General features: G+C 52.8%; 1 protein-coding gene across 1 annotated transcript in view; it reads left to right on the plus strand.

The window, feature by feature from the left end:
• The window catches only part of SHANK3 (SH3 and multiple ankyrin repeat domains 3), a 613,814-nt gene that overhangs the window by 110,929 nt on the left and 479,275 nt on the right, over window positions 1-23,610 (plus strand). The window contains 2 exon segments of the mRNA XM_060246058.1: window positions 1,885-2,088; window positions 5,291-5,362. Of these exon segments, the coding sequence (XP_060102041.1) occupies window positions 1,885-2,088; window positions 5,291-5,362 (276 nt within the window).

Consider the following 23,610-nt stretch of genomic DNA (forward strand, 5'->3'; position numbering starts at 1 on the left):
AGGGCATGACCCTCCTTCTGGGACATGTCCCCTGTCGGTGCTCACCTTCCCTGGTGCCCCCTCTCTCCCTCTCTTCTGCAAGAGTCCACCAGCCCTGCTGACCTTGGAAGGAGTCCTGTTGCTTCCCCTGAGGCAAGGGTGGACCCCCATCCGCTGGAGAGAATGGCGTGGTGCTTTCGAAGGACTTTAAAGAGTGGTGTGTACCAGTGTTCCTTCTAAGCCCACACATTTTTGTCCTAGCGCAGGGAGGATGGCCCCAGAGCACACTAGTTTAGGCAGTTGCTCACAGCTTTAATGCCAGGAGCTCACAAAGTAGAAGTCTTGCTCACAAGATTCCGCAGCTTAGAGGGAGGATTGGCCTCGACGCCCCGCAGACTGCCTGGGATCCAAGGGGAGAGGTTGTGGCGGAACAGTGGGAGGGCTCCTGATGTCCTGGCCCCACTGGTGGACTTCCTGATGGCACCTGGGGGGGGGGTTGACCACTGTGTGGCACAGAGTGTTGGACTGGATGGGACATTGGCCTGATCCAACATGGCTTCTCTTATGTTGTTATGTCTGGGGCAGTGATGCTCTGTATTCTTGGTGCCTAGGGGGGGCAACAGTGGGAGGGCTTCTAGTGCCCTGGCCCCACTGGTGGTCCTACTGATGGCACATGTGACACACAGTGTTGGGCAGTATAGGCCACTGGCCTGATCCAACATGGCTTCTCTTATGTTCTTATGTCTGGGGCAGTGATGCTCTGTCTTCTTGGTGCTTGGGGGGAGGCTACAGTGGGAGGCCTTCTGGAGCTCTTGTTCCACTGGTGGACCTCCTGATAGCACCTGGTTTTTGGCTACTGTGTGACACAGAGTGTTGGACTGGATGGGCCGTTGGCCTGATCCAACATGGGTTCTCTTATGTTCTTATGTCTGAGGCAGTGATGCTCTGTCTTCTTGGTGCTTTGTGGGGGTACAGCGGGAGGGCTTCTAGTGACCTGGCCCCACTGATGGACCTCCTAACGACACCTGGAGTTTTTTGTCCACTGTGTGAAACAGACTGTTGGACTAGATGGGCCATTTGCCTGATCCAACATGGCTTCTCTTACGTTCTTATGTCTGGGGCAGTGATGTGCTTGGGGGGTACAGTGGGAGGGCTTCTAGTGTCCTGGCCCCACTGGTGGTCCTCCTGGGTTTTGGCCACTGTGTGACACAGAGTGTTGGTCAGGATAGGCCACTGGCCTGATCCAGCATGGTTTCTCTTATGTTCTTATGTCTGGGGCAGTGATGCTCTATCTTCTTGGTGCTTGGGGGAAGGCTACTGTGGGAGGCCTTCTGGAGCTCTTGCCCCACAGGTGGACCTCCTCATAGCACCTGGGTTTTGGCTACTGTGTGACACAGAGTGTTGGACTGGATGGGCCGTTGGCCTGATCCAACATGGTTTCTCTTATGTTCTTATGTCTGGGGCAGTGATGTTCTATATTTTTGGTGGTTGAGGGGCTTCTAGTGTCCTGACCTCACTGATGGACCTACTGATGGCACCTGGGGTTTTTGGGCTACTGTGTGACACAGAGCGTTGGACTGGATGTGCAATTGGACTGATACAACATGGCTTCTCCTATGTTCATTGTGACTACTAGCCGCAAAATTTAGATGGGACACTATGTCTGTGGCAGTGATGCTCTGTCTTCTTAATGTTTGGGGGGGGGGCAGCAGTGGGAGGGCTTTTAGTGTCCTGGCCGCACTGGTGGACCTCCTGATGGCACCTGGGTTTTGGCCACTGTGTGACACAGAGGGCTCTTCAACGCACAATAAATAATGTCCTTTGCAACTATATTTTACAGTATGAAATGGTTGGGTCTGCCTGTGTTCTCATTCTGCTTCCTGCCTGTCTTCCCGCCCTCCACAGAAGTGTTTGCGGCTGAATCCCGATGTCCCCATCTGGGTCTCCAAGCAACGGATCCTCTGCACCTTGAACCACAGCCTGAAGGACGTGCTGAATTATGGCCTCTTCCAGCCAGCCTTCAACGGCAGGGCTGGGAAGTTCCTGGACGAGGAACGGCTGCTGAGGGAATACCCCCTGAACCCGGACACGCCAGTCCCGTATCTGGAGGTACTCATTTGCAGCTGACTTCACTTTGGTTTTCTTAATTGGCTGTTTCTTGCTTATTCTACCTGGGCTCTTTAAGCCTCAAGTCGGAATATGCTCTGGCTACAGAGGGGCTGCCCGGTGCAGGGAGGGTGCTCTAGTCTGTCCCCAACAAGCATAGCCAACTCCAAGAGGGGATTGGATAAGCATATGGAGCAGAGGTTCACCAGCGACTCTTAGCCACAGCATATTGTTGGAACTCCCTGTCTAGGGCAGTGATGCTCTGTATTCTTGGTGCTTCGGGGGGGGGGCACAGTGGGAGGGCTTCTAGTGTCCTGGCCCCACTGATGGACCTCCTGATGGCATCTGGTTTTTTTGGTCACTGTGTGACACAGAGTGTTGGACTGGATGGCCCATTTGGCCTGATCCAAACATGGCTTCTCTTATGTGACACAGAGTGTTGGAATGGATGGGCCATTTGGCCTGATCCAACATGGCTTCTTTTATGTTCTTCTGTGACACAGAGTGTTGGACTGGAGGGGCCATTGGCCTGATCCAACATGGCTTCTCTTATGTTCTTATGTGACACAAAGTGTTGGACTGGATGGACCATTGGCCTGATCCAACATGGCTTCTCTTATGTTCTTATGTGACACAGAGTGTTGGACTGGATGGGCCATTGGCCTGATCCAACATGGCTTCTCTTCTGTTCTTATGTGACACAAAGTGTTGGACTGGAGGGGCCACTGGCCTGATGCAACATGGCTTCTCTTATGTTCTTATGTGACACAGAGTGTTGGACTGGAGGGGCCATTGGCCTCATCCAACATGGCTTCTCTTATGTTCTTCTGTGACACAGAGTGTTGGACTGGAGGGGCCAGTGATTCGATCCAACATGGCTTCTCTTGCGCTCTTATGTTTTCTCTTAGTTGCTCTCTTCTGTAAATTTTCCAGATCTGCAATACCCTTTTTGCCTTGTAGATCTGCCGGAAGAAGACTCAAATATGTTTAGCCAAAAGATTGACAGGTTCCCATTGGAGCTCTTTACAGACTCAAGGGTGAAGGCCCAACAGCTTTAATGGCCTGTTCCTTCATAATGATCTAGTATCTAATTCTGAAACGTTATCCTTTGTCACCGCTTCCGTTTGACGCAGTTCTTTAGGGGCCCTGCCGCCAAACAATGATTCACCATGGAGCGAACTGAGGAAGGTGAAGGCAGTGGGAAAGGAGCAGGTCCAGAGTGGGTGTTCTTGTGTGCCTGTGGGTTTGTGGAGAGAGGAGTGGATCGGACACACTCCCTGCACATCAGCTGCTTCTCCTTCTCCCTGCCATATGGGGAAGCCACCTCTGCTCACACACCCCTCACTTCGGCCTGGGCTATGGAAGTGGCCCACCTCCCCAAAAGGGTGGATTTGGATGCAAAATTGGCCCCAGAAAATAGCCCCACCTCCATCCTTCCGGTTGCCCTGCCCACCTGACAGAAGGAAGGAAAGGAGCTACTGTGCCAAGGACAGTCCACTGATATGTGGCATAGCAACAGGGCTTGCTTTGGTGCCCTTCTACCTCCAGTGCCCTAGGTGATCACCTAGCTTAGGGATGTCAAACATGCAGCCCGGGGGCCAAACTAGATCCCCAGAGTTCTCCTATCAGGCCCCCGAGCAACTGGCTGCCGTCTGCTCTCTTCTCCCTCTCTCTTGCTTCCTTCTGCACCACAGCTTGCTTTGCAAGGCTTGCTCAATCACACAGGAGCTACAGAGCAAAACCTCTATTTTTCTCCATTGGCTGAGGCTCCTCCCTTGGAGAGGAAGCGGGGGAGGCGGAGCTTGCTTTGCCAGGCTCTCGCAATCGCACAACGGAGCTACTGAGCCAAGCCTCTCTTTCCTTCTGTTGGCTGAGGCTCCTCCCCCTCCTGGTCCCCTGGGGAATGAAGGAAAGCGACAGAGCTTCCTTTGCCCAGTTCCCTGGATCCCATTGTAGAGATACAAAGAAAGCACCCTTAAGACCAACGAGTGCTAATGTTTTAAGCAGGTTTTATTTTAAGGTTTTTTCAAGGTGTTTGTGTCCTTTATAAAGTTTATATCTCTGCTACCTGGCATTACATTTTATAGCAGGGGTGTCGAACTCCTTTGTTATGAGGGCCGGATCTGATATTAATGAGACCTTGAGGGGCTGGGCCATGTCAGGCCAGGCCATGTGTATACCTATTTAAGATTAGGTAGCAGAGATGTAAACTTTATATAGGACACAGATACACACAATTAATTTTTAAAAAAACTTAAAACATGATTAAAACGCTAGCATTCATTGGTCTTAGAGGTGCTTTCTTTGTATCTCTCCCGTGGGATCCACGGAACTGGGCAAAGGAAGTTGTGACTCTTTCCTTCCTTCCTTCCTTTCCCAGGGGACCAGGAGGGTGAAGGAAGAGAGACTCGGCTCAGTAGCTCTGCTGTGTGATTGAGAGAACCTGGAAACACAAGCTCTGCATTCCCCTCTTCCTCCCCAAGGGAGGAGCCTCAGTCAATGGGGGGAAAAATAGCTTTGCTCTGTAGCTCCTGTGCGATTGAGCAAGCCTGGCAAAGCAAGCTGTGATGCAGAAGGAAGTAGGAGAGAGGGAGAAGAGAGCAGATGACAGCCAGTTGCTCGGGGGGCTGATAGGAGCCCTCCAGGGGCCTGATTCGGCCCCCGGGCTGCAAGTATGACACACCTGTTTTATAGCACACATGGCCTAACCCAACGACAAGGTCTCATTTACGTCAGATCTGGCCCCCATAACAAATGAGTTTGACACTCTTGACCTAGCTGTTCCTAATGGACTGTCTAGCCCTGTTGCCACCTTCTCTATGCCTGCCCCTCAGCTGCCCCCCGAGCAAAGTGGGGCATGAGGAGATCCCTAGGGAGGCATTTGTGGGGCCTGACTCGTACCTACAATCTGGAATTTGGCTAGGCCAGCGGTCATTTCCTGCAGAGCTGTGGCATCTTATTGGAAGTTTTGGGCTGTCAAGCTGAAGCCAGAGTGGGATGTTTTGGACCTTCCAAAATCTGCTTTAATTGAGCGTTTGATCTTGTTGGTGCTTGACATGGAGATTTTGAACTGCGGTTTTGCTGGCTGAGCTTGATCGAGGGCCGTTGGATCAATGTGCGGGAAACACATGTGGTTGGCGGCTGAGGCTGTGCTGGGCTTGAGGGCATTCCGGTGACAGTTTTCCTGTTGGCTTTCCTTCCCCAGTTCCGGTACAAGAGGCGAGTGTACACCCAGAGCCTGCTGGACGACAAGCAGTTTGCCAAGTTGCACACCAAGGTAAGAATCTGCTGCCCGGGAAGCTCCTCCTCCTCCGATGATGATAATAATAATAATAATAATAATAATAATAATAATAATAATAATAATAATAATAATAATAATAATAATAATAATAATAATAATAATAATATTTTATTTATACCCCGCCCTCCCCACCGAGGCAGGCTCAGGGCGGCTTACAGAGTGTGGCAAAAGCCATGTTAAACAATAAAACAATTATACATTCAGTACCATTTAAAATTACCATTAAATTTACATAATATAAAAATCTAAAATCAATCTAAAATAATCTCATCTTATTGCTAACTCGATTGTTGATGTTAGTGATGGCATGGTGTTCATTTCAGGTTTCATCTTGGAAGGCTAGCCGGAAGAGGGCGGTTTTGCACGCCCTACGGAATTGGCTAATGTCCCGTAGGGCCCGCACCTCTTCCGGCAGCTGGTTCCACCATTGGGGTGCTTTTATAGAGAAGGCCTGTTCTCTGGTCATTTTTAGTTTGGCCTCCTTTGGCCCAGGTACTTCCAGAAGGTTTGTGAGCTGGATCGCAGTGCTCTCTGGGGAACATATGGAGAGAGGCGGTCCCTAAGGTAAACAGGTCCTCGGCCATATAGGGCTTTAAAGGTAATAACCAGCACCTTGTAACGAACTCGGTAAATAACTGGCAGCCAATGCAGTTCCCGCAGCCCAGCTTGCACATGTTCCCACCGAGGTAGGCCCAATAGCCGTCTGGCTGCTGCATTCTGCACTAGCTGCAGCTTCCGGGTTCGGCACAGGGGCAGCCCCATGTAGAGGGCATTACCGTAGTCTAGCCTCGAGGTGACCGTTGCATGGATCACTGTTGCCAGGTCATTGCGCTCCAGGAAGGGAGCCAACTGCCTCGCCCGCCTGAGGTGGAAAAAGGCGGATTTGGCAGTGGCTGCTATCTGGGCCTCCATTGTCAAGGAAGACTCCAGTAGCACTCCCAAGCTCCTGACCCTGCGCACTGGTATCAGTGACGCACCGTCAAAAGCTGTAAGGGAGATCCCTCCCTCTGGACCACCACGCCCTAGACAAAGGACCTCTGTCTTCGCTGGATTCAGTTTCAGCCCACTCGACCTGATCCAGTCTGCCACGGCTTGCAGCGCCCGGTCCAGGTTTATAGGAACATCGGCAGCCCGGCCATCTATCAATAGATAGAGCTGGGTGTCATCCGTGTACTGGTGGCAACCCAGCCCATATCTCCGGGCAATCTGGGCAAGGGGGCGCATGTAGATGTTAAATAACATCGGGGAGAGAACTGCTCCCTGAGGCACCCCACAGTTGAGTGAGTGTCTCTGGGACAGCTCCCCCCCAATTGCCACCCTTTGTCCCCGACCCTCCAGGAAAGAGGAAAGCCATTGCAAGGCTAGCCCCTGAATCCCTGTGTCGGCGAGGCGGCGGGCCAGCAGCCGGTGGTCAACCATATCGAACGCGGCCGAAAGGTCTAACAACAGCAATACTGCCGTACCGCCTCGGTCCAGGTGTCGATGCGTTTCTGGAGCGCAGAAGTTCTCTGCACTGAGTGTGTGAGATGCTGGCACCCCTGAGTCTTTGGCCGGGGTCTGCCCCAGGGGGCATCAGCCACTCAAGGGCCTAAAGGTGTCACAAGTCCTTTTATGAGAGGTGCCTCCTCTTTCCCTTTGACTGCTGGACAGATCCTGATCCCCTTTCTGGAGCCATTTTGCAGAGCTTGGGGCATTCAGTTGCTTGTTGTGGCCCGTGGTTTTCCTCTTCGGCTAGGAGGAGAGCCAGTTTGGTGTAGTGGTGAAGTGTGCAGACTCTTTTCTGGGAGAACCGGATTTGATTCCCCAATCCTCCACTTGCAGCTGCTGGAACGGCCTTGGGTCAGCCATAGCTCTCTTATCTGGGAGAACCGGGTTTGATTCCCCACTCCTCCACTTGCACCTGCTGGAATGGCCTTGGGTCAGCCACAGCTCTCTTATCTGGGAGAACCGGGTTTGATTCCCCACTCCTCCACTTGCAGCTGCTGGAACGGCCTTGGGTCAGCCATAGCTCTCTTATCTGGGAGAACCGGGTTTGATTCCCCACACCTCCACTAGCAGCTGCTGGAATGGCCTTGGGTCAGCCAGAGCTCTCTTATCTGGGAGAACCGGGTTTGATTCCCCGCTCCTCCACTTGCAGCTGCTGGAACGGCCTTGGGTCAGCCAGAGCTCTCTTATCTGGGAGAACCGGGTTGGATTCCCCACTCCTCCACTTGCAGCTGCTGGAATGGCCTTGAGTCAGCCATAGCTCTCTTATTTGGGAGAACCGGGTTTGATTCCCCACTCCTCCACCTGCAGCTGTTGGAATGGCCTTGGGTCAGCTGTAGCTCTGACAGAGGTTGTCCTTGAAAGGGCAGCTGCTGTGAGAGCCCTCTCAGCCCCACCCACCTCGCAGGGTTTCTGTTGTGGGGGGAGAAAATAAAGGAGATTGTGAGCCACTCTGAGTCTCTGATTCAGAGAGAAGGGCAGGATATAAACCTGCAGTCTTCTTCTAATGCACAAACTTCCAGAGAGTCTCCGAAATAGCAGCTGTTGGGCGGGCAAAAAAATGCAGCGGATGCAAAGCAGAGAGCAAGTGGAGCAGAGCAGGGAAAAGGATCTCTCTGCTCTGCTTGTTTGTCCAGATGGATCCCGGCTCTCCAGCCAGCAGCATCCAGCAGCCCTGGGGCCCTCTCTGGGGCCTGGCAAAGGATCTGCCCTCGGGGCCGGTGTCACTCCAGTGTCTTTGGATCTGTGTTTCCTTTCTGTCCCCAGTGCTCGGGGGAAACGGCGATCGATCCTGATCACAGCAGATAAGAGCAGGATGGAAACCAGCCCCTGCTCCCCACAGTCCAGCATCTTGCCTGTAATAATGGCCAAGAGAAAATAAAAGTCTCCACCAGTCACCAGGAGATAAAGAAGTAAGATCAAGGCCGATGGTGCAAGTAAAGTAAAAACCATATCGGTTGTTGTAGATTTCGCAGGCTCTGCGGCCGTGGTCTTGGCATTGTGGGACCTGACGTTTCGCCAGCAACTGTGACTGGCATCCTCAGAGGTGTAACCCAGAAAACTGGAGTTCTCTCTGGGTCAAATTGAGAAGAAGTTGGGAGGCAGGTAATTGCTATCTACTCAGGCAGGTGGGGTAGGGCTGAATCATTCTCTTATGGGAGCTTCCTGGGCTGTGACAGGCTAATGGAGGAGCTTACCTGATGGGGTTCTTTTGTATATGGATTGGCTATTGAAATTCTCACCTTATCTGTAGTGCTGTTGTAAGCTGTAGGGCATTTTGTGTTTTTCAGGACTGGAAGCCGTGCCCTATTAATTTTTCAACTTTCTTCCTTTCTGTTGAAATTGTGTTTATGTTTATGGATTCATGAAAGCCTTTGACAACATAAAAAGCAATCTCTATTACTCCTCCGTGGCTACCCCTGGCATTTCCCCTGCCTTTCTGTTGTCTTGAACACCGTTCAACCTGGCAGAGGGACTTACTTGCCTAATTCCCACTCTGGCTTACAGCTGAGCAGAGACTGGAACCCGAAAGCTCACCTCTCTGGAGGTAGCCTTCATTCTGCTGCCCCAGCTGGGATCGGCAAGGAAAGTTCTTTCCGCCAGGATCGCAAGATTCGCACTTGTATTGAAGAGCCCTGGAGAGGTCTTGTTTATTCATCTATACCTTGCCTTGTTTTCCCCAGCAGGCACCCAAAGCCGCTGCCATGGTTCCTGTGTCCTCCATTTTGTCCTCACAACCACCCTGTGAGGTAGATGAAGCTGTGAGGTTCAGTCCCCCATCACCCAGCAAACCTCCGTGGCACAGTGGAGATTTGAACCTGGCTCTGCAGCGAAAGAGGTGGGGTCACAGGCCACTGGGCTGGCAAGGCTGTGACTCTTGCACCTCTTTGAGAGCCAGTTTGGTGTAGTGGTGAAGTATGCGGACTCCTATCTGGAAGAACCACGTTTGATTCCCCCCTCCTCCACTTGCACCTGCTGGAATGGCCTTGGGTCAGCCAGAGCTCTCTTATCGGGGAGAACCGGGTTTGATTCCCCCTCCTCCGCTTGCAGCTGCTGGAATGGCCTTGGGTCAGCCAGAGCTCTCTTATCTGGGAGAACCAGGTCTGATTCCAGCCGCTGCAAGTGGAGGAGTGGGGAATCAAACCCGATTCTCCCAGATAAGAGAGCTATGGCTGACCCAAGGCCATTCCAGCCGCTGCAAGTGGAGGAATGGGGAATCAAACCCAGTTCTCCAGATAAGAGATCCACACTACACCAAAAACGAAGGAAGGAAGGAAGGATCTTCCTTTTGGCTCTATTGTTATCTTAACCCCCCTTTGTTTCTTCCAGCTCCAATCATTCTTCCTTCTAAAGGTCTTCCTGTAGCCCTCCTTCGCCCCCCCCCCCCAAGGTCTGTGCTTATCTATGTGGCCAGCCTAAGAAAGGGGAGAGTGACAGGTTTGCCCCAGGCCAAGCCAAGTAATTTATTTGTCACTGGTGTTTGGCAAGCTCCTCTCTACCAACATCGATAAGAGACCTCTGGTGTTAGTCAAATCTAACATGGATTTTGTGGGTTAGGAAGGATCTACATGATCAAACGGCAAAGGACATTTGCACAGCGGGAGAAAAGGGCCGGAATGGCCTCTCGGCACACTCTCTCTCCACCTTGTAGGTCAATAATTTCGCTGTGGGCACCGTTCCCCAGCCACCCATTTCACACGGCCAGATATTGCTTTTGCTCAGCGCACTCATCCCTCTTGCTCCAAGGGGGCTGAGACATCTGCTAAAGAGACTCTGCGTCTTTTATCAATAGGGAGAGCTAACTGTCTGTCATAGCAAAGCTAACGAAGAAGAAGAAGAAGAAGATATTGGATTTATATCCCGCCCTCCACTCCGAAGAGTCTCAGAGCGGCTCACAATCTCCTTTACCTTCCTCCCCCACAACAGACACCCTGTGAGGTGGGTGGGGCTGGAGAGGGCTCTCACAGCAGCTGCCCTTTCAAGGACAACCTCTGCCAGAGCTATGGCTGACCCAAGGCCATTCCAGCAGGTGCAAGTGGAGGAGTGGGGAATCAAACCCGGTTCTCCCAGATAAGAGTCCGCACACTTAACCACTACACCAAACGAGGGGAGGGGTGTCAGGGAAGTGACGCAATCTCTCCGCATTGGTGGCATTTCTGCAGTCTTGGACACTCAGTTCAGTAAGTGTTTTGCTTGGCATGGATGCAGATTTCTGGGAGGGCCTCTAGACCTGAGCAGGGGATCCCGATTTATTGCATTTGTTTATTGACTTCACTTATGTCCCACTTTTCTCAAGTGTCTTCTCCTGAAAAGCCAGTTGAAGGTGCAGTGGCAAGGTGAAAGCCAGTTTGGCATATTGGTGAAGTGTGCAGACTCTTATCTGGGAGAACCGGGTTGGATTCCCCACTCCTCCACTTGCAGCTGCTGGAATGGCCTTGGGTCAGCCAGAGCTCTCTTATCTGGGAGAACCGGGTTGGATTCCCCACTCCTCCACTTGCAGCTGCTGGAATGGCCTTGGGTCAGCCATGGCTCTCTTATCTGGGAGAAGCAGGTTTGATTCCCCCCTCCTCCACTTGCAGCTGCTGGAATGGCCTTGGGTCAGCCAGAGGTCTCTTATCTGGGAGAACCGGGTTTGATTCCCCACTCCTCCACTTGCAGCTGCTGGAATGGCCTTGGGTCAACCAGAGCTCTCTTATCTGGGAGAACTGGGTTTGATTCCCCACTCCTCCACTTGCAGCTGCTGGAATGGCCTTGGGTCAACCAGAGATCCCTTATCTGGGAGAACTGGGTTTGATTCCCCACTCCTCCACTTGCAGCTGCTGGAATGGCCTTGGGTCAACCAGAGCTCTCTTATCTGGGAGAACTGGGTTTGATTCCCCACTCCTCCACTTGCAGCTGCTGGAATGGCCTTGGGTCAACCAGAGCTCCCTTATCTGGGAGAACTGGGTTTGATTCCCCACTCCTCCACTTGCAGCTGCTGGAATGGCCTTGGGTCAACCAGAGCTCTCTTATCTGGGAGAACTGGGTTTGATTCCCCACTCCTCCACTTGCACCTGCTGGAATGGCCTTGGGTCAGCCAGAGCTCTCTTATCTGGGAGAACTGGGTTTGATTCCCAAGTCCTACACTTGCAGCTGCTGGAATGGTCTTGGGTCAGCCATAGCTCTCTTATCTGGGAGAACCGGGTTTCTTCCCACCCTCCTCCACTTGCAGCTGCTGGAATGGCCTTGGGTCAGCCAGAGCTCTCTTATCTGGGAGAACCGGGTTTGATTCCCCACTCCTCCACTTGCAGCTGCTGGAATGGCCTTGGGTCAGCCAGAGCTCTCTTATCTGGGAGAACCGGGTTTGATTCCCCACTCCTCCACTTGCACCTGCTGGAATGGCCTTGGGTCAGCCATCGCTCTCTTATCTGGGAGAACCGGGTTTGATTCCCCACTCCTCCACTTGCAGCTGCTGGAATGGCCTTGGGTCAGCCAGAGCTCCCTTATCTGGGAGAACTGGGTTTGATTCCCCACTCCTCCACTTGCAGCTGCTGGAATGGCCTTGGGTCAACCAGAGCTCTCTTATCTGGGAGAACTGGGTTTGATTCCCCACTCCTCCACTTGCACCTGCTGGAATGGCCTTGGGTCAGCCAGAGCTCTCTTATCTGGGAGAACTGGGTTTGATTCCCAAGTCCTACACTTGCAGCTGCTGGAATGGTCTTGGGTCAGCCATAGCTCTCTTATCTGGGAGAACCGGGTTTCTTCCCACCCTCCTCCACTTGCAGCTGCTGGAATGGCCTTGGGTCAGCCAGAGCTCTCTTATCTGGGAGAACCGGGTTTGATTCCCCACTCCTCCACTTGCAGCTGCTGGAATGGCCTTGGGTCAGCCAGAGCTCTCTTATCTGGGAGAACCGGGTTTGATTCCCCACTCCTCCACTTGCACCTGCTGGAATGGCCTTGGGTCAGCCATCGCTCTCTTATCTGGGAGAACCGGGTTTGATTCCCCACTCCTCCGCTTGCAGCTTCTGGAACGGCCTTGGGTCAGCCAGAGCTCTCTTATCTGGGAGAACCGGGTTTGATTCCCCACTCCTCCGCTTGCAGCTTCTGGAACGGCCTTGGGTCAGCCAGAGCTCCCTTATCTGGGAGAACCGGGTTTGATTCCCCACTCCTCCACTTGCACCTGCTGGAATGGCCTTGGGTCAGCCATCGCTCTCTTATCTGGGAGAACCGGGTTTGATTCCCCACTCCTCCACTTGCAGCTGCTGGAATGGCCTTGGGTCAGCCAGAGCTCTCTTATCTGGGAGAACCGGGTTTGATTCCCCACTCCTCAACTTGCAGCTGCTGGAATGGCCTTGGGTCAGCCAGAGCTCTCTTATCTGGGAGATCCAGGTTTGATTCCCCACTCCTCCACATGCAGCTGCTGGAATGGCCTTGGGTCAGCCATCGCTCTCTTATCTGGGAGAACCGGGTTGGATTCCCCACTCCTCCACATGCAGCTGCTGGAATGGCCTTGGGTCAGCCATCGCTCTCTTATCTGGGAGAACCGGGTTGGATTCCCCACTCCTCCACTTGCAGCTGCTGGAATGGCCTTGGGTCAGCCAGAGCTCTCTTATCTGGGAGAACCGGGTTGGATTCCCCACTCCTCCACTTGCAGCTGCTGGAATGGCCTGGGGTCAGCCAGAGCTCTCTTATCTGGGAGATCCAGGTTTGATTCCCCACTCCTCAGCTTGCACCTGCTGGAATGGCCTTGGGTCAGCCAGAGCTCTCTTATCTGGGAGATCCAGGTTGGATTCCCCACTCCTCAGCTTGCACCTGCTGGAATGGCCTTGGGTCAGCCAGAGCTCTCTTATCTGGGAGAACCGGGTTTGATTCCCCACTCCTCCACTTGCAGCTGCTGGAATGGCCTTGGGTCAGCCAGAGCTCTCTTATCTGGGAGAACCGGGTTTGATTCCCCACTCCTCCACTTGCAGCTGCTGGAATAGCCTGGAAGCCAGAGCTCTCTTATCTGGGAGAACCGGGTTTGATTCCCCACTCCTCCCCCTGCAGCTGCTGGAATGGCCTTGGGTCAGCCATGGCTCTCTTATCTGGGAGAACCGGGTTTGATTCCCCACTCCTCCACTTGCAGCTGCTGGAATGGCCTTGGGTCAGCCAGAGCTCTTATCTGGGAGAACCGGGTTTGATTTCCCACTCCTTCACTTGCAGCTGCTGGAATGGCCTTGGGTCAGCCAGAGCTCTCTTATCTGGGAGAACCAGGTTTGATTCCCCACTCCTCCACTTGCAGCTTCTGGAATGGCCTTGGGTCAGGCAGAGCTCTCTTATCTGGGAGAACCGGGTTGGATTCCCCACTCCTCCACTTGCAGCTTCTGGAATGGCCTTGGGTCAGGCAGAGCTCTCTTATCTGGGAGAACCGGGTTGGATTCCCCACTCCTCCACTTGCAGCTGCTGGAATGGCCTTGGGTCAGCCAGAGCTCTTATCTGGGAGAACCGGGTTTGATTTCCCACTCCTTCACTTGCAGCTGCTGGAATGGCCTTGGGTCAGCCAGAGCTCTCTTATCTGGGAGAACCAGGTTTGATTCCCCACTCCTCCACTTGCAGCTTCTGGAATGGCCTTGGGTCAGGCAGAGCTCTCTTATCTGGGAGAACCGGGTTGGATTCCCCACTCCTCCACTTGCAGCTTCTGGAATGGCCTTGGGTCAGGCAGAGCTCTCTTATCTGGGAGAACCGGGTTGGATTCCCCACTCCTTCACTTGCAGCTGCTGGAATGGCCAAGGGTCAGGCAGAGCTCTCTTATCTGGGAGAACCGGGTTTGATTCCCCACTCCTCCACCTGCAGCTGCTGGAATGGCCTTGGGTCAGCCATAGCTCTCTTATCTGGGAGAACCGGGTTTGATTCCCCACTCCTCCACCTGCAGCTGCTGGAATTGCCTTGAGGCAGCCAAAGCTCTCTTATTTGGGACAACCGGGTTTGATTCCCCACTCCTCCACTTGCAGCTGCCGAATGGCCTTGGGTCAGCCACAGCTCTCATAGGAGTTGTCCTTGAAAAAGCAGCTTCTGTCAGAGCTCTCTCAGCCCCACCCACCTCACAGGTTGTCTGTTGTGGGAGAAGAAAATAAAGGAGACTGTAAACTGCTCTGAGACGCTGATTCAGATAGAAGGTCGAGGAATAAATCTATGGTTTTCTTCTTCCTCTCCTCCCCTCTCCTCTTCTCAGTGGGGCCCTAGGATCGCCAATCCATGAGCATTTCCTAGTCCAAAATGTTGCCCACATTGAAAGAGAACAGAGCTGTGGGGTCTGGATAGTGCCCTGGTCTCTAGACACAAGTCACTGTCCAAGGCCCCTCCTCTAGGCCACCTGGTGTGCAGGGATCAGGCTCCCTTTTGGCTTCTGCATTGGCTCACGTTGCCAGAAAGCCTGTGATCTACAAAAGAGTCTCCTTGAAGAGCTGGCATTGTTCTGCGAAGCAGTTTCGGGTCTGTGGTCCGCCTGCAGATTTGCTGAGGGCAGCATAGCTGGAGAATGCAAATGAGCCGGTTCTGAGCAGAGGTTTGCCGTCGGGCTTGGAAATCATTCAGAGCTCTCGTTTCTCGCAATGGGGCAACTGTGCTTAATGTGGCCTGTGTCCAGCAAAGGGCCCTGAGAGGTTCTGCTCCCTTCTGTCAGGAAACCCTGCAAGGGGGTTGTCTGAAAGCAAAGTTCCCCCATCTTGGAGAGATAGTGAAGCCTCACCAAACTGATCAGTAGCCGAAACGCTCTAGTGCAGGGGTGTCGAATCAGGCCCCCAGAGGGCTCCTATCAGGCCCCCGAGCAACTGGCTGTCACCTGCTTCCTTCTCCCTCTCTCTTGCTTCCTTCTGCATCAGAGTTTACTTTGCAAAGGCTTGCTCAATCACACAGGAGCTACAGAGCAAAGTCTCTATTTTCTCCATTGGCTGAGGCTCCTCCCTTGGGGAGGCGGGGAGGAGGCAGAGCTTGCTTTGCTACACAATTTCAATTGAACAGCAGAGCTACTGAGTCAAACCTCTATCCCTTCTATTGGCTGAGGCTCTCCCCTACCCCAGTCCCCTGGGGAAAGAGCCAGAGCTTCCTTTGCCCAGTTCCCTGGATCCCACAGGAGAAATATAAAGAAAGCAGCTTTAAGACCAATAAGTGCTAATGTTTTAATTATGTTTTATTTTAAGTTTTATTTAAAAAAAACACCTTTAATTGCATTTGTCTGTGTCTTTCATAAAGTTTATATCTCTGCTACCTAATCTTGAATAGGAACATGCCCATTCTGTCCCAACATGGCCCGGCCCAACAAAGCCTCATTTATGATGATGATATTGGATTTATATTTCGCCCCCCACTCCAAATCTCAGAGTCTCAGAGTGGCTCACAATCTCCTTTACCTTCCTCCCCCACAACAGATGCCCTGTGAAGTGGGTGAAACTGAGAGGGCTCTCACAGCAGCTGCCCTTTCAAAGACAACCTCTGCCAGAGCTATGGCTGACCCAAGGCCATTCCAGCAGATGCGAGTGGAGGAGTGGGGAATCGAACCCAGTTCTCCCAGAGAAGAGTCCTCACATTTCACCACTGCACCAATACTGGCTGTGCAGGGTTGACCTCTGGTGCCAACTGGGGAGCCTGCTGGGGTCCCACTCGAGCTGCCAGGCTGGTGGGCTTCCACCATGCCACGCTGGTGTTTGATTGCAGGCTGGAGAGCTGTCGGCAGGTGGCCGGCACGTGGCCCTTTCACTCTCAGGCCTTCGGCAGTTGAGTTGAGCAGGCGGGGGAGCATAAGAAGGCGTCTGTTTGAGGCAGCTGTCCAGGGAGGCAGGAAGGAAAGAGCAGCGGGGGAGGGTGGCCGGGGCGGGGGGGTAATAGCGGCCGTGGCCTGCAGTTGCTGCCCGCTTGCTTGAAGAGACAATCGTTTGGACAAACGGTGTGGCTGGTCCCCTCGGTGCAGCCCGGCGCTGTTTAGCTTGGACAGGATGAAGGTTGTGGAATGTGAGCGCAGGCGTCTCTGTCCCCGTCTGTGAGCCTGAGGCCGTGCCCCAAAGCCAGGGCGGAGATGAAGCAGGGACGGAGTGAGGCTACAGATGGGGGCCTCTCTAGGAAGGAAGCGGCCTCAGCAGGGGCAGCAGCAGCCCGCTTCAGGGCACGGCAGGAATGGAGCAAAGACTGAGGTACCCCCTCCCCACCCCCACCCCCACGCACCCTCCCGTTGTGATGGGGAAGGGGCTGGGATATGGCAACCCCTCCCTTTGCGCTCAGCAGGGCACTGGGAGTTAACGGCAGGGAGGAGAAAGAGGAGGATAGTGGGTGGGGCCTTTGACAAGAGTCCTTGCTCTCCAGCTACACCTGTTGGAAGGGCCTTGGGTCAGCCAGAGCTCTCTTATCTGGGAGAACCAAGTTTGATTCCCCACTCCTCCACTTGCAGCTGCTGGAATGGCCTTGAGTCAGCCAGAGCTCTCTTATCTGGGAGAACTGGGTTTGATTCACCACTCCTCCACTTGCAGCTGCTGGAATGGCCTTGGGTCAGCCATTGCACTTATCTGGGAGAACTGGGTTTGACTCCCCACTCCCCCACTTGCAGCTGCTGGAATGGCCTTGGATCAGCCAGAGCTCTCTTATCTGGGAGAACCGGGTTTGATTCCCCCCTCCTTCACTTGCAGCTGCTGGAATGGCCTTGGGTCAGCCAGAGCTCTCTTATCTGGGAGAACCAGGTTTGATTCCCCACTCCCCCACTTGCAGCTGCTGGAATGGCCTTGGGTCAGCCAGAGCTCTCTTATCTGGGAGAACTGGGTTTGATTCACCACTCCTCCACTTGCAGCTGCTGGAATGGCCTTGGGTCAGCCATTGCACTTATCTGGGAGAACTGGGTTTGACTCCCCACTCCCCCACTTGCAGCTGCTGGAATGGCCTTGGATCAGCCAGAGCTCTCTTATCTGGGAGAACCGGGTTTGATTCCCCCCTCCTTCACTTGCAGCTGCTGGAATGGCCTTGGGTCAGCCAGAGCTCTCTTATCTGGGAGAACCAGGTTTGATTCCCCACTCCCCCACTTGCAGCTGCTGGAATGGCCTTGGGTCAGCCAGAGCTCTCTTATCTGGGAGAACCGGGTTTGATTCCTCACTCCTCCACTTGCAGCTGCTGGAATGGCCTTGGGTCAGCCAGAGCTCTCTTATCTGGGAGAACCGGGTTTGATTCCTCACTCCTCCACTTGCAGCTGCTGGAATGGCCTTGGGTCAGCCAGAGCTCTCTTATCTGGGAGAAGCGGGTTTGATTCCCCACTCCTCCACTTGCAGCTGCTGGAATGGCCTTGGGTCAGCCAGAGCTCTCTTATCTGGGAGAACCAGGTTTGATTCCCCACTCCCCCACTTGCAGCTGCTGGAATGGCCTTGGGTCAGCCAGAGCTCTCTTAATCTGGGAGAACTGGGTTTGATTCCCCACTCCTCCACTTGGAGCTGCTGGAATGGCCTTGGGTCAGCCAGAGCTCTCTTATCTGGGAGAACCGGGTTTGATTCCCCACTCCTCCACTTGCAGCTGCTGGAATGGCCTTGGGTCAGCCAGAGCTTTCTTATCTGGGAGAACTGGGTTTGATTCACCACTCCTCCACTTGCAGCTGCTGGAATGGCCTTGGGTCAGCCATTGCACTTATCTGGGAGAACTGGGTTTGACTCCCCACTCCCCCACTTGCAGCTGCTGGAATGGCCTTGGATCAGCCAGAGCTCTCTTATCTGGGAGAACCGGGTTTGATTCCCCCCTCCTTCACTTGCAGCTGCTGGAATGGCCTTGGGTAAGCCAGAGCTCTCTTATCTGGGAGAACCAGGTTTGATTCCCCACTCCCCCACTTGCAGCTGCTGGAATGGCCTTGGGTCAGCCAGAGCTCTCTTATCTGGGAGAACCAGGTTTGATTCCCCACTCCCCCACTTGCAGCTGCTGGAATGGCCTTGGGTCAGCCAGAGCTCTCTTATCTGGGAGAACCGGGTTTGATTCCTCACTCCTCCACTTGCAGCTGCTGGAATGGCCTTGGGTCAGCCAGAGCTCTCTTATCTGGGAGAACCGGGTTTGATTCCCCACTCCTCCACTTGCAGCTGCTGGAATGGCCTTGGGTCAGCCAGAGCTCTCTTATCTGGGAGAACCGGGTTTGATTCCCCACTCCTCCACTTGCAGCTGCTGGAATGGCCTTGGATCAGCCAGAGCTCTCTTATCTGGGAGAACCGGGTTTGATTCCCCCCTCCTTCACTTGCAGCTGCTGGAATGGCCTTGGGTCAGCCAGAGCTCTCTTATCTGGGAGAACCAGGTTTGATTCCCCACTCCCCCACTTGCAGCTGCTGGAATGGCCTTGGGTCAGCCAGAGCTCTCTTATCTGGGAGAACTGGGTTTGATTCACCACTCCTCCACTTGCAGCTGCTGGAATGGCCTTGGGTCAGCCATTGCACTTATCTGGGAGAACTGGGTTTGACTCCCCACTCCCCCACTTGCAGCTGCTGGAATGGCCTTGGATCAGCCAGAGCTCTCTTATCTGGGAGAACCGGGTTTGATTCCCCCCTCCTTCACTTGCAGCTGCTGGAATGGCCTTGGGTCAGCCAGAGCTCTCTTATCTGGGAGAACCAGGTTTGATTCCCCACTCCCCCACTTGCAGCTGCTGGAATGGCCTTGGGTCAGCCAGAGCTCTCTTATCTGGGAGAACCGGGTTTGATTCCTCACTCCTCCACTTGCAGCTGCTGGAATGGCCTTGGGTCAGCCAGAGCTCTCTTATCTGGGAGAACCGGGTTTGATTCCTCACTCCTCCACTTGCAGCTGCTGGAATGGCCTTGGGTCAGCCAGAGCTCTCTTATCTGGGAGAAGCGGGTTTGATTCCCCACTCCTCCACTTGCAGCTGCTGGAATGGCCTTGGGTCAGCCAGAGCTCTCTTATCTGGGAGAACCAGGTTTGATTCCCCACTCCCCCACTTGCAGCTGCTGGAATGGCCTTGGGTCAGCCAGAGCTCTCTTATCTGGGAGAACTGGGTTTGATTCCCCACTCCTCCACTTGGAGCTGCTGGAATGGCCTTGGGTCAGCCAGAGCTCTCTTATCTGGGAGAACCGGGTTTGATTCCCCACTCCTCCACTTGCAGCTGCTGGAATGGCCTTGGGTCAGCCAGAGCTTTCTTATCTGGGAGAACTGGGTTTGATTCACCACTCCTCCACTTGCAGCTGCTGGAATGGCCTTGGGTCAGCCATTGCACTTATCTGGGAGAACTGGGTTTGACTCCCCACTCCCCCACTTGCAGCTGCTGGAATGGCCTTGGATCAGCCAGAGCTCTCTTATCTGGGAGAACCGGGTTTGATTCCCCCCTCCTTCACTTGCAGCTGCTGGAATGGCCTTGGGTAAGCCAGAGCTCTCTTATCTGGGAGAACCAGGTTTGATTCCCCACTCCCCCACTTGCAGCTGCTGGAATGGCCTTGGGTCAGCCAGAGCTCTCTTATCTGGGAGAACCAGGTTTGATTCCCCACTCCCCCACTTGCAGCTGCTGGAATGGCCTTGGGTCAGCCAGAGCTCTCTTATCTGGGAGAACCGGGTTTGATTCCTCACTCCTCCACTTGCAGCTGCTGGAATGGCCTTGGGTCAGCCAGAGCTCTCTTATCTGGGAGAACCGGGTTTGATTCCCCACTCCTCCACTTGCAGCTGCTGGAATGGCCTTGGGTCAGCCAGAGCTCTCTTATCTGGGAGAACCGGGTTGGATTCCCCACTCCTCCACTTGCAGCTGCTGGAATGGCCTTGGGTCAGCCAGAGCTCTCTTATCTGGGAGAACCAGGTTTGATTCCCCACTCCCCCACTTGCAGCTGCTGGAATGGCCTTGGGTCAGCCAGAGCTCTCTTATCTGGGAGAACCGGGTTTGATTCCCCACTCCTCCACTTGCAGCTGCTGGCATGGCCTTGGGTCAGCCAGAGCTCTCTTATCTGGGAGAACCGGGTTTGATTCCCCACTCCTCCACTTGCAACTGCTGGAATGGCCTTGGGTCAGCCAGAGCTCTCTTATCTGGTAGAACCGGGTTTGATTCCCCCCTCCTTCACTTGCAGTTGCTGGAATGGCCTTGGGTCAGCCAGAGCTCTCTTATCTGGGAGAACCGGGTTTGATTCCCCACTCCTCCACTTGCAGCTGCTGGAATGGCCGTGGGTCAGCCAGAGCTCTCTTATCTGGGAGAACCGGGTTTGATTCCCCCCTCCTTCACTTGCAGCTGCTGGAATGGCCTTGGGTCAGCCAGAGCTCTCTTATCTGGGAGAACCAGGTTTGATTCCCCCCTCCTCCACTTGCAGCTGCTGGAATGGCCTTGGGTCAGCCAGAACTCTTTAAGGAGCTGAACTCGAAAAGGCTCTCTCAGCCCCACCCACCTCACAGGGTGTATGTTGTGGTGGAGGAAGGGAAAGGAGATTGTAAGCCACTCTGGGACTCCACTTGCAGTTTTTGGAATGGCCTTGGGTCAGCCATAGCTCTCAGAGAGTTTTCCTTGAAAGAGCAGCTGATGCAAGAGCCCTCTCAGCCCCACCCACCTCACAGGGTGTCTGTTGTGGGGGGTGGAAGGTAAAGGAGATTGTGAGCTGCTCTGAGACTCTTCGGAGTTGAGGGCCGGATATAAATCCAATCTCTTCATCTACCTCACAGGGTGTCTGTTGTGGGGGAGGAAGGGAAAGGAGATTGTGAGCTGCTCTAAGACTTTTCGGAGTGGAGGGCGGGATATAAATCCAATATCTTCATAAGATAAGATAACATAAGAACATAAGAGAAGCCATGTTGATAAGATAAGATAACATAACATAAGAACATAAGAGAAGCCATGTTGGATCAGGCCAACGGCCCATCCAGTCCAACACTCTGTGTCACACAGTGGCAAAAATTTTTATATATACACACACACTGTGGCTAATAGCCACTGATGGACCTGTGCTCCATATTTTTATCTAAACCCCTCTTGAAGGTGACTATACTTGTGGCCGCCACCACCTCCTGTGGCAGTGAATTCCACATGTTAATCACCCTTTGGGTGAAGAAGTAATCGTTTTATCCGTTTTAACCTGTCTGCTCAGCAATTTTATCGAATGCCCACGAGTTCTTGTATTGTGAGAAAGGGAGAAAAGTACTTCTTTCTCTACTTTCTCCATCCCATGCATTATCTTGTAAACCTCTATCATGTCACCCCGCAGTCGACGTTTCTCCAAGCTAAAGAGTCCCAAGCGTTTCAACCTTTCTTCATAGGGAAAGTGCTCCAGCCCTTTTATCATTCTAGTTGCCCTTCTCTGGACTTTCTCCAATGCTATAATATCCTTTTTGAGGTGCGGCGACCAGAACTGCACACAGTACTCCAAATGAGACCGCAGCATCGATTTATACAGGGGCATTATGATACTGGCTGATTTGTTTTCAATTCCCTTCCTAATAATTCCCAGCATGGCGTTGGCCTTTTTTATTGCAAACGCACACTGTCTTGACATTTTCAGTGAGTTATCTACCACGACCCCAAGATCTCTCTCTTGGTCAGTCTCTGCCAGTTCACACCCCATCAACTTGTATTTGTAGCTGGGATTCTTGGCCCCAATGTGCATTACTTTGCACTTGGCCACATTGAACTGCATCTGCCATGGTGATGCCCACTCACCCAGCCTCAACAGATCCCCTTGGAGTTCCTCACAATCCTCTCTGGTTCTCACCACCCTGAACAATTTAGTGTCATCCGCAAACTTGGCCACTTCACTGCTTACTTCCAACTCTAAATCATTTATGAACAAGTTAAAGAGCATGGGACCCAGTACCGAGCCCTGCGGTACCCCACTGCTTACCGTCATCCACTGCGGAGACTGCCCATTTATACTCACTCTCTGCTTCCTATTAATTAGCCAGTTTTTGATCCACAAGAGGACCTGTCCTTTTACTCCATGACTCTCAAGCTTTCTAAGGAGCCTTTGATGAGGAACTTTATCAAAAGCTTTCTGGAAGTCAAGGTAAACAACATCTATCGGGTCTCCTTTGTCCACATGTTTGTTCACCCCCTCAAAGAAATGTAGCAGGTTAGTGAGGCAAGATCTTCCCTTGCAGAACCCATGCTGAGCCTTCCTCAATAACCCGTGTTCATCATTGTGTCTACTCATTCTGTCCTTGATAATGGTTTCTACCAATTTTTCCGGTACTGAAGTCAGACTGACTGGCCTGTAATTTCCCGGATCTCCTCTGGAACCCTTTTTAAAGATGGGGGTGACATTTGCTACCTTCCAGTCCTCAGGAACGGAGGCAGATTTCAATGAAAGATTACAGATTTTTGTTAGAAGATGCACAAGTTCAACTTTGATTTCTTTCAGAACTCTCGGATGTATGCCATCCGGACCCGGTGACTTATTAGTTTTTAATTTGTCTATCAGTTGTAGGACCTCCTCTTTTGTCACCTCAATCTGACTAAGGTCTTTCAACACCCCTTCCAAAATTAGTGGTTCTGGGGCGGGCAAAAAGTTCTCGTCTTCCACAGTGAAGACGGAGGCAAAAAATTCATTTAGCTTCTCAGCCATTTCCCTAACCTCCTTCAGTAATCCTTTTACCCGATGGTCATCCAAGGGCCCCACTGCCTCCCTGGCTGGTTTCCTACTTCTAATATATTTGAAGAAATTTTTATTGTTGGTCTTTATGTTTTTTGCAATATGCTCCTCATAGTCCCTTTTTGCCTGCCTGATCACAGTCTTGCATTTGATTTGCCGCAGCCTGTGTTCCCTTTTACTAATCTCACTTGGACTGGTTTTCCACCGCTTAAAGGAGTCCTTCTTACCTTTTACAACTTCCATTACTTTGTTTGTTAACCACGCAGGCCTTTTCTTATGCCTGTTTGTGCCTTTCCTAACTTGTGGTACGTATTTTATCTGAGCTTCTAGGATTAAGTTCTCACTTTGCTCCCCCCCGCAAAGCACCAAGAATGCAGAGCATCACTGCCCCAGACAGTTCCAATAAAATGTTGTGGCTAATAGCCACTGATAGACGTCTGCTCCATATTTTTATCCAATCCCCTCTTGAAGCTGACTATGCTCATAGCCGCCACCATCTCCTGTGGCAGTGAATTCCACATGTTAATCACCCTTTGGGTGAAGAAGTACTTCCTTTTATCCGTTTTAACCTGTCTGCTCAGCAATTTCATTGAATGCCCACGAGTACTCGTATTGTGAGAAAGGGAGAAAAGGACTTCTTTCTCTACTTTCTCCATCCCATGCATCGTCTTGTATCTCCCCTTTCTCCATCCCGTGCATCGTCTTGTATCT

Source organism: Heteronotia binoei, chromosome 8 (genome assembly GCF_032191835.1).
Source record: "Heteronotia binoei isolate CCM8104 ecotype False Entrance Well chromosome 8, APGP_CSIRO_Hbin_v1, whole genome shotgun sequence".
NCBI classification, from domain to species: Eukaryota; Metazoa; Chordata; class Lepidosauria; order Squamata; family Gekkonidae; genus Heteronotia; species Heteronotia binoei.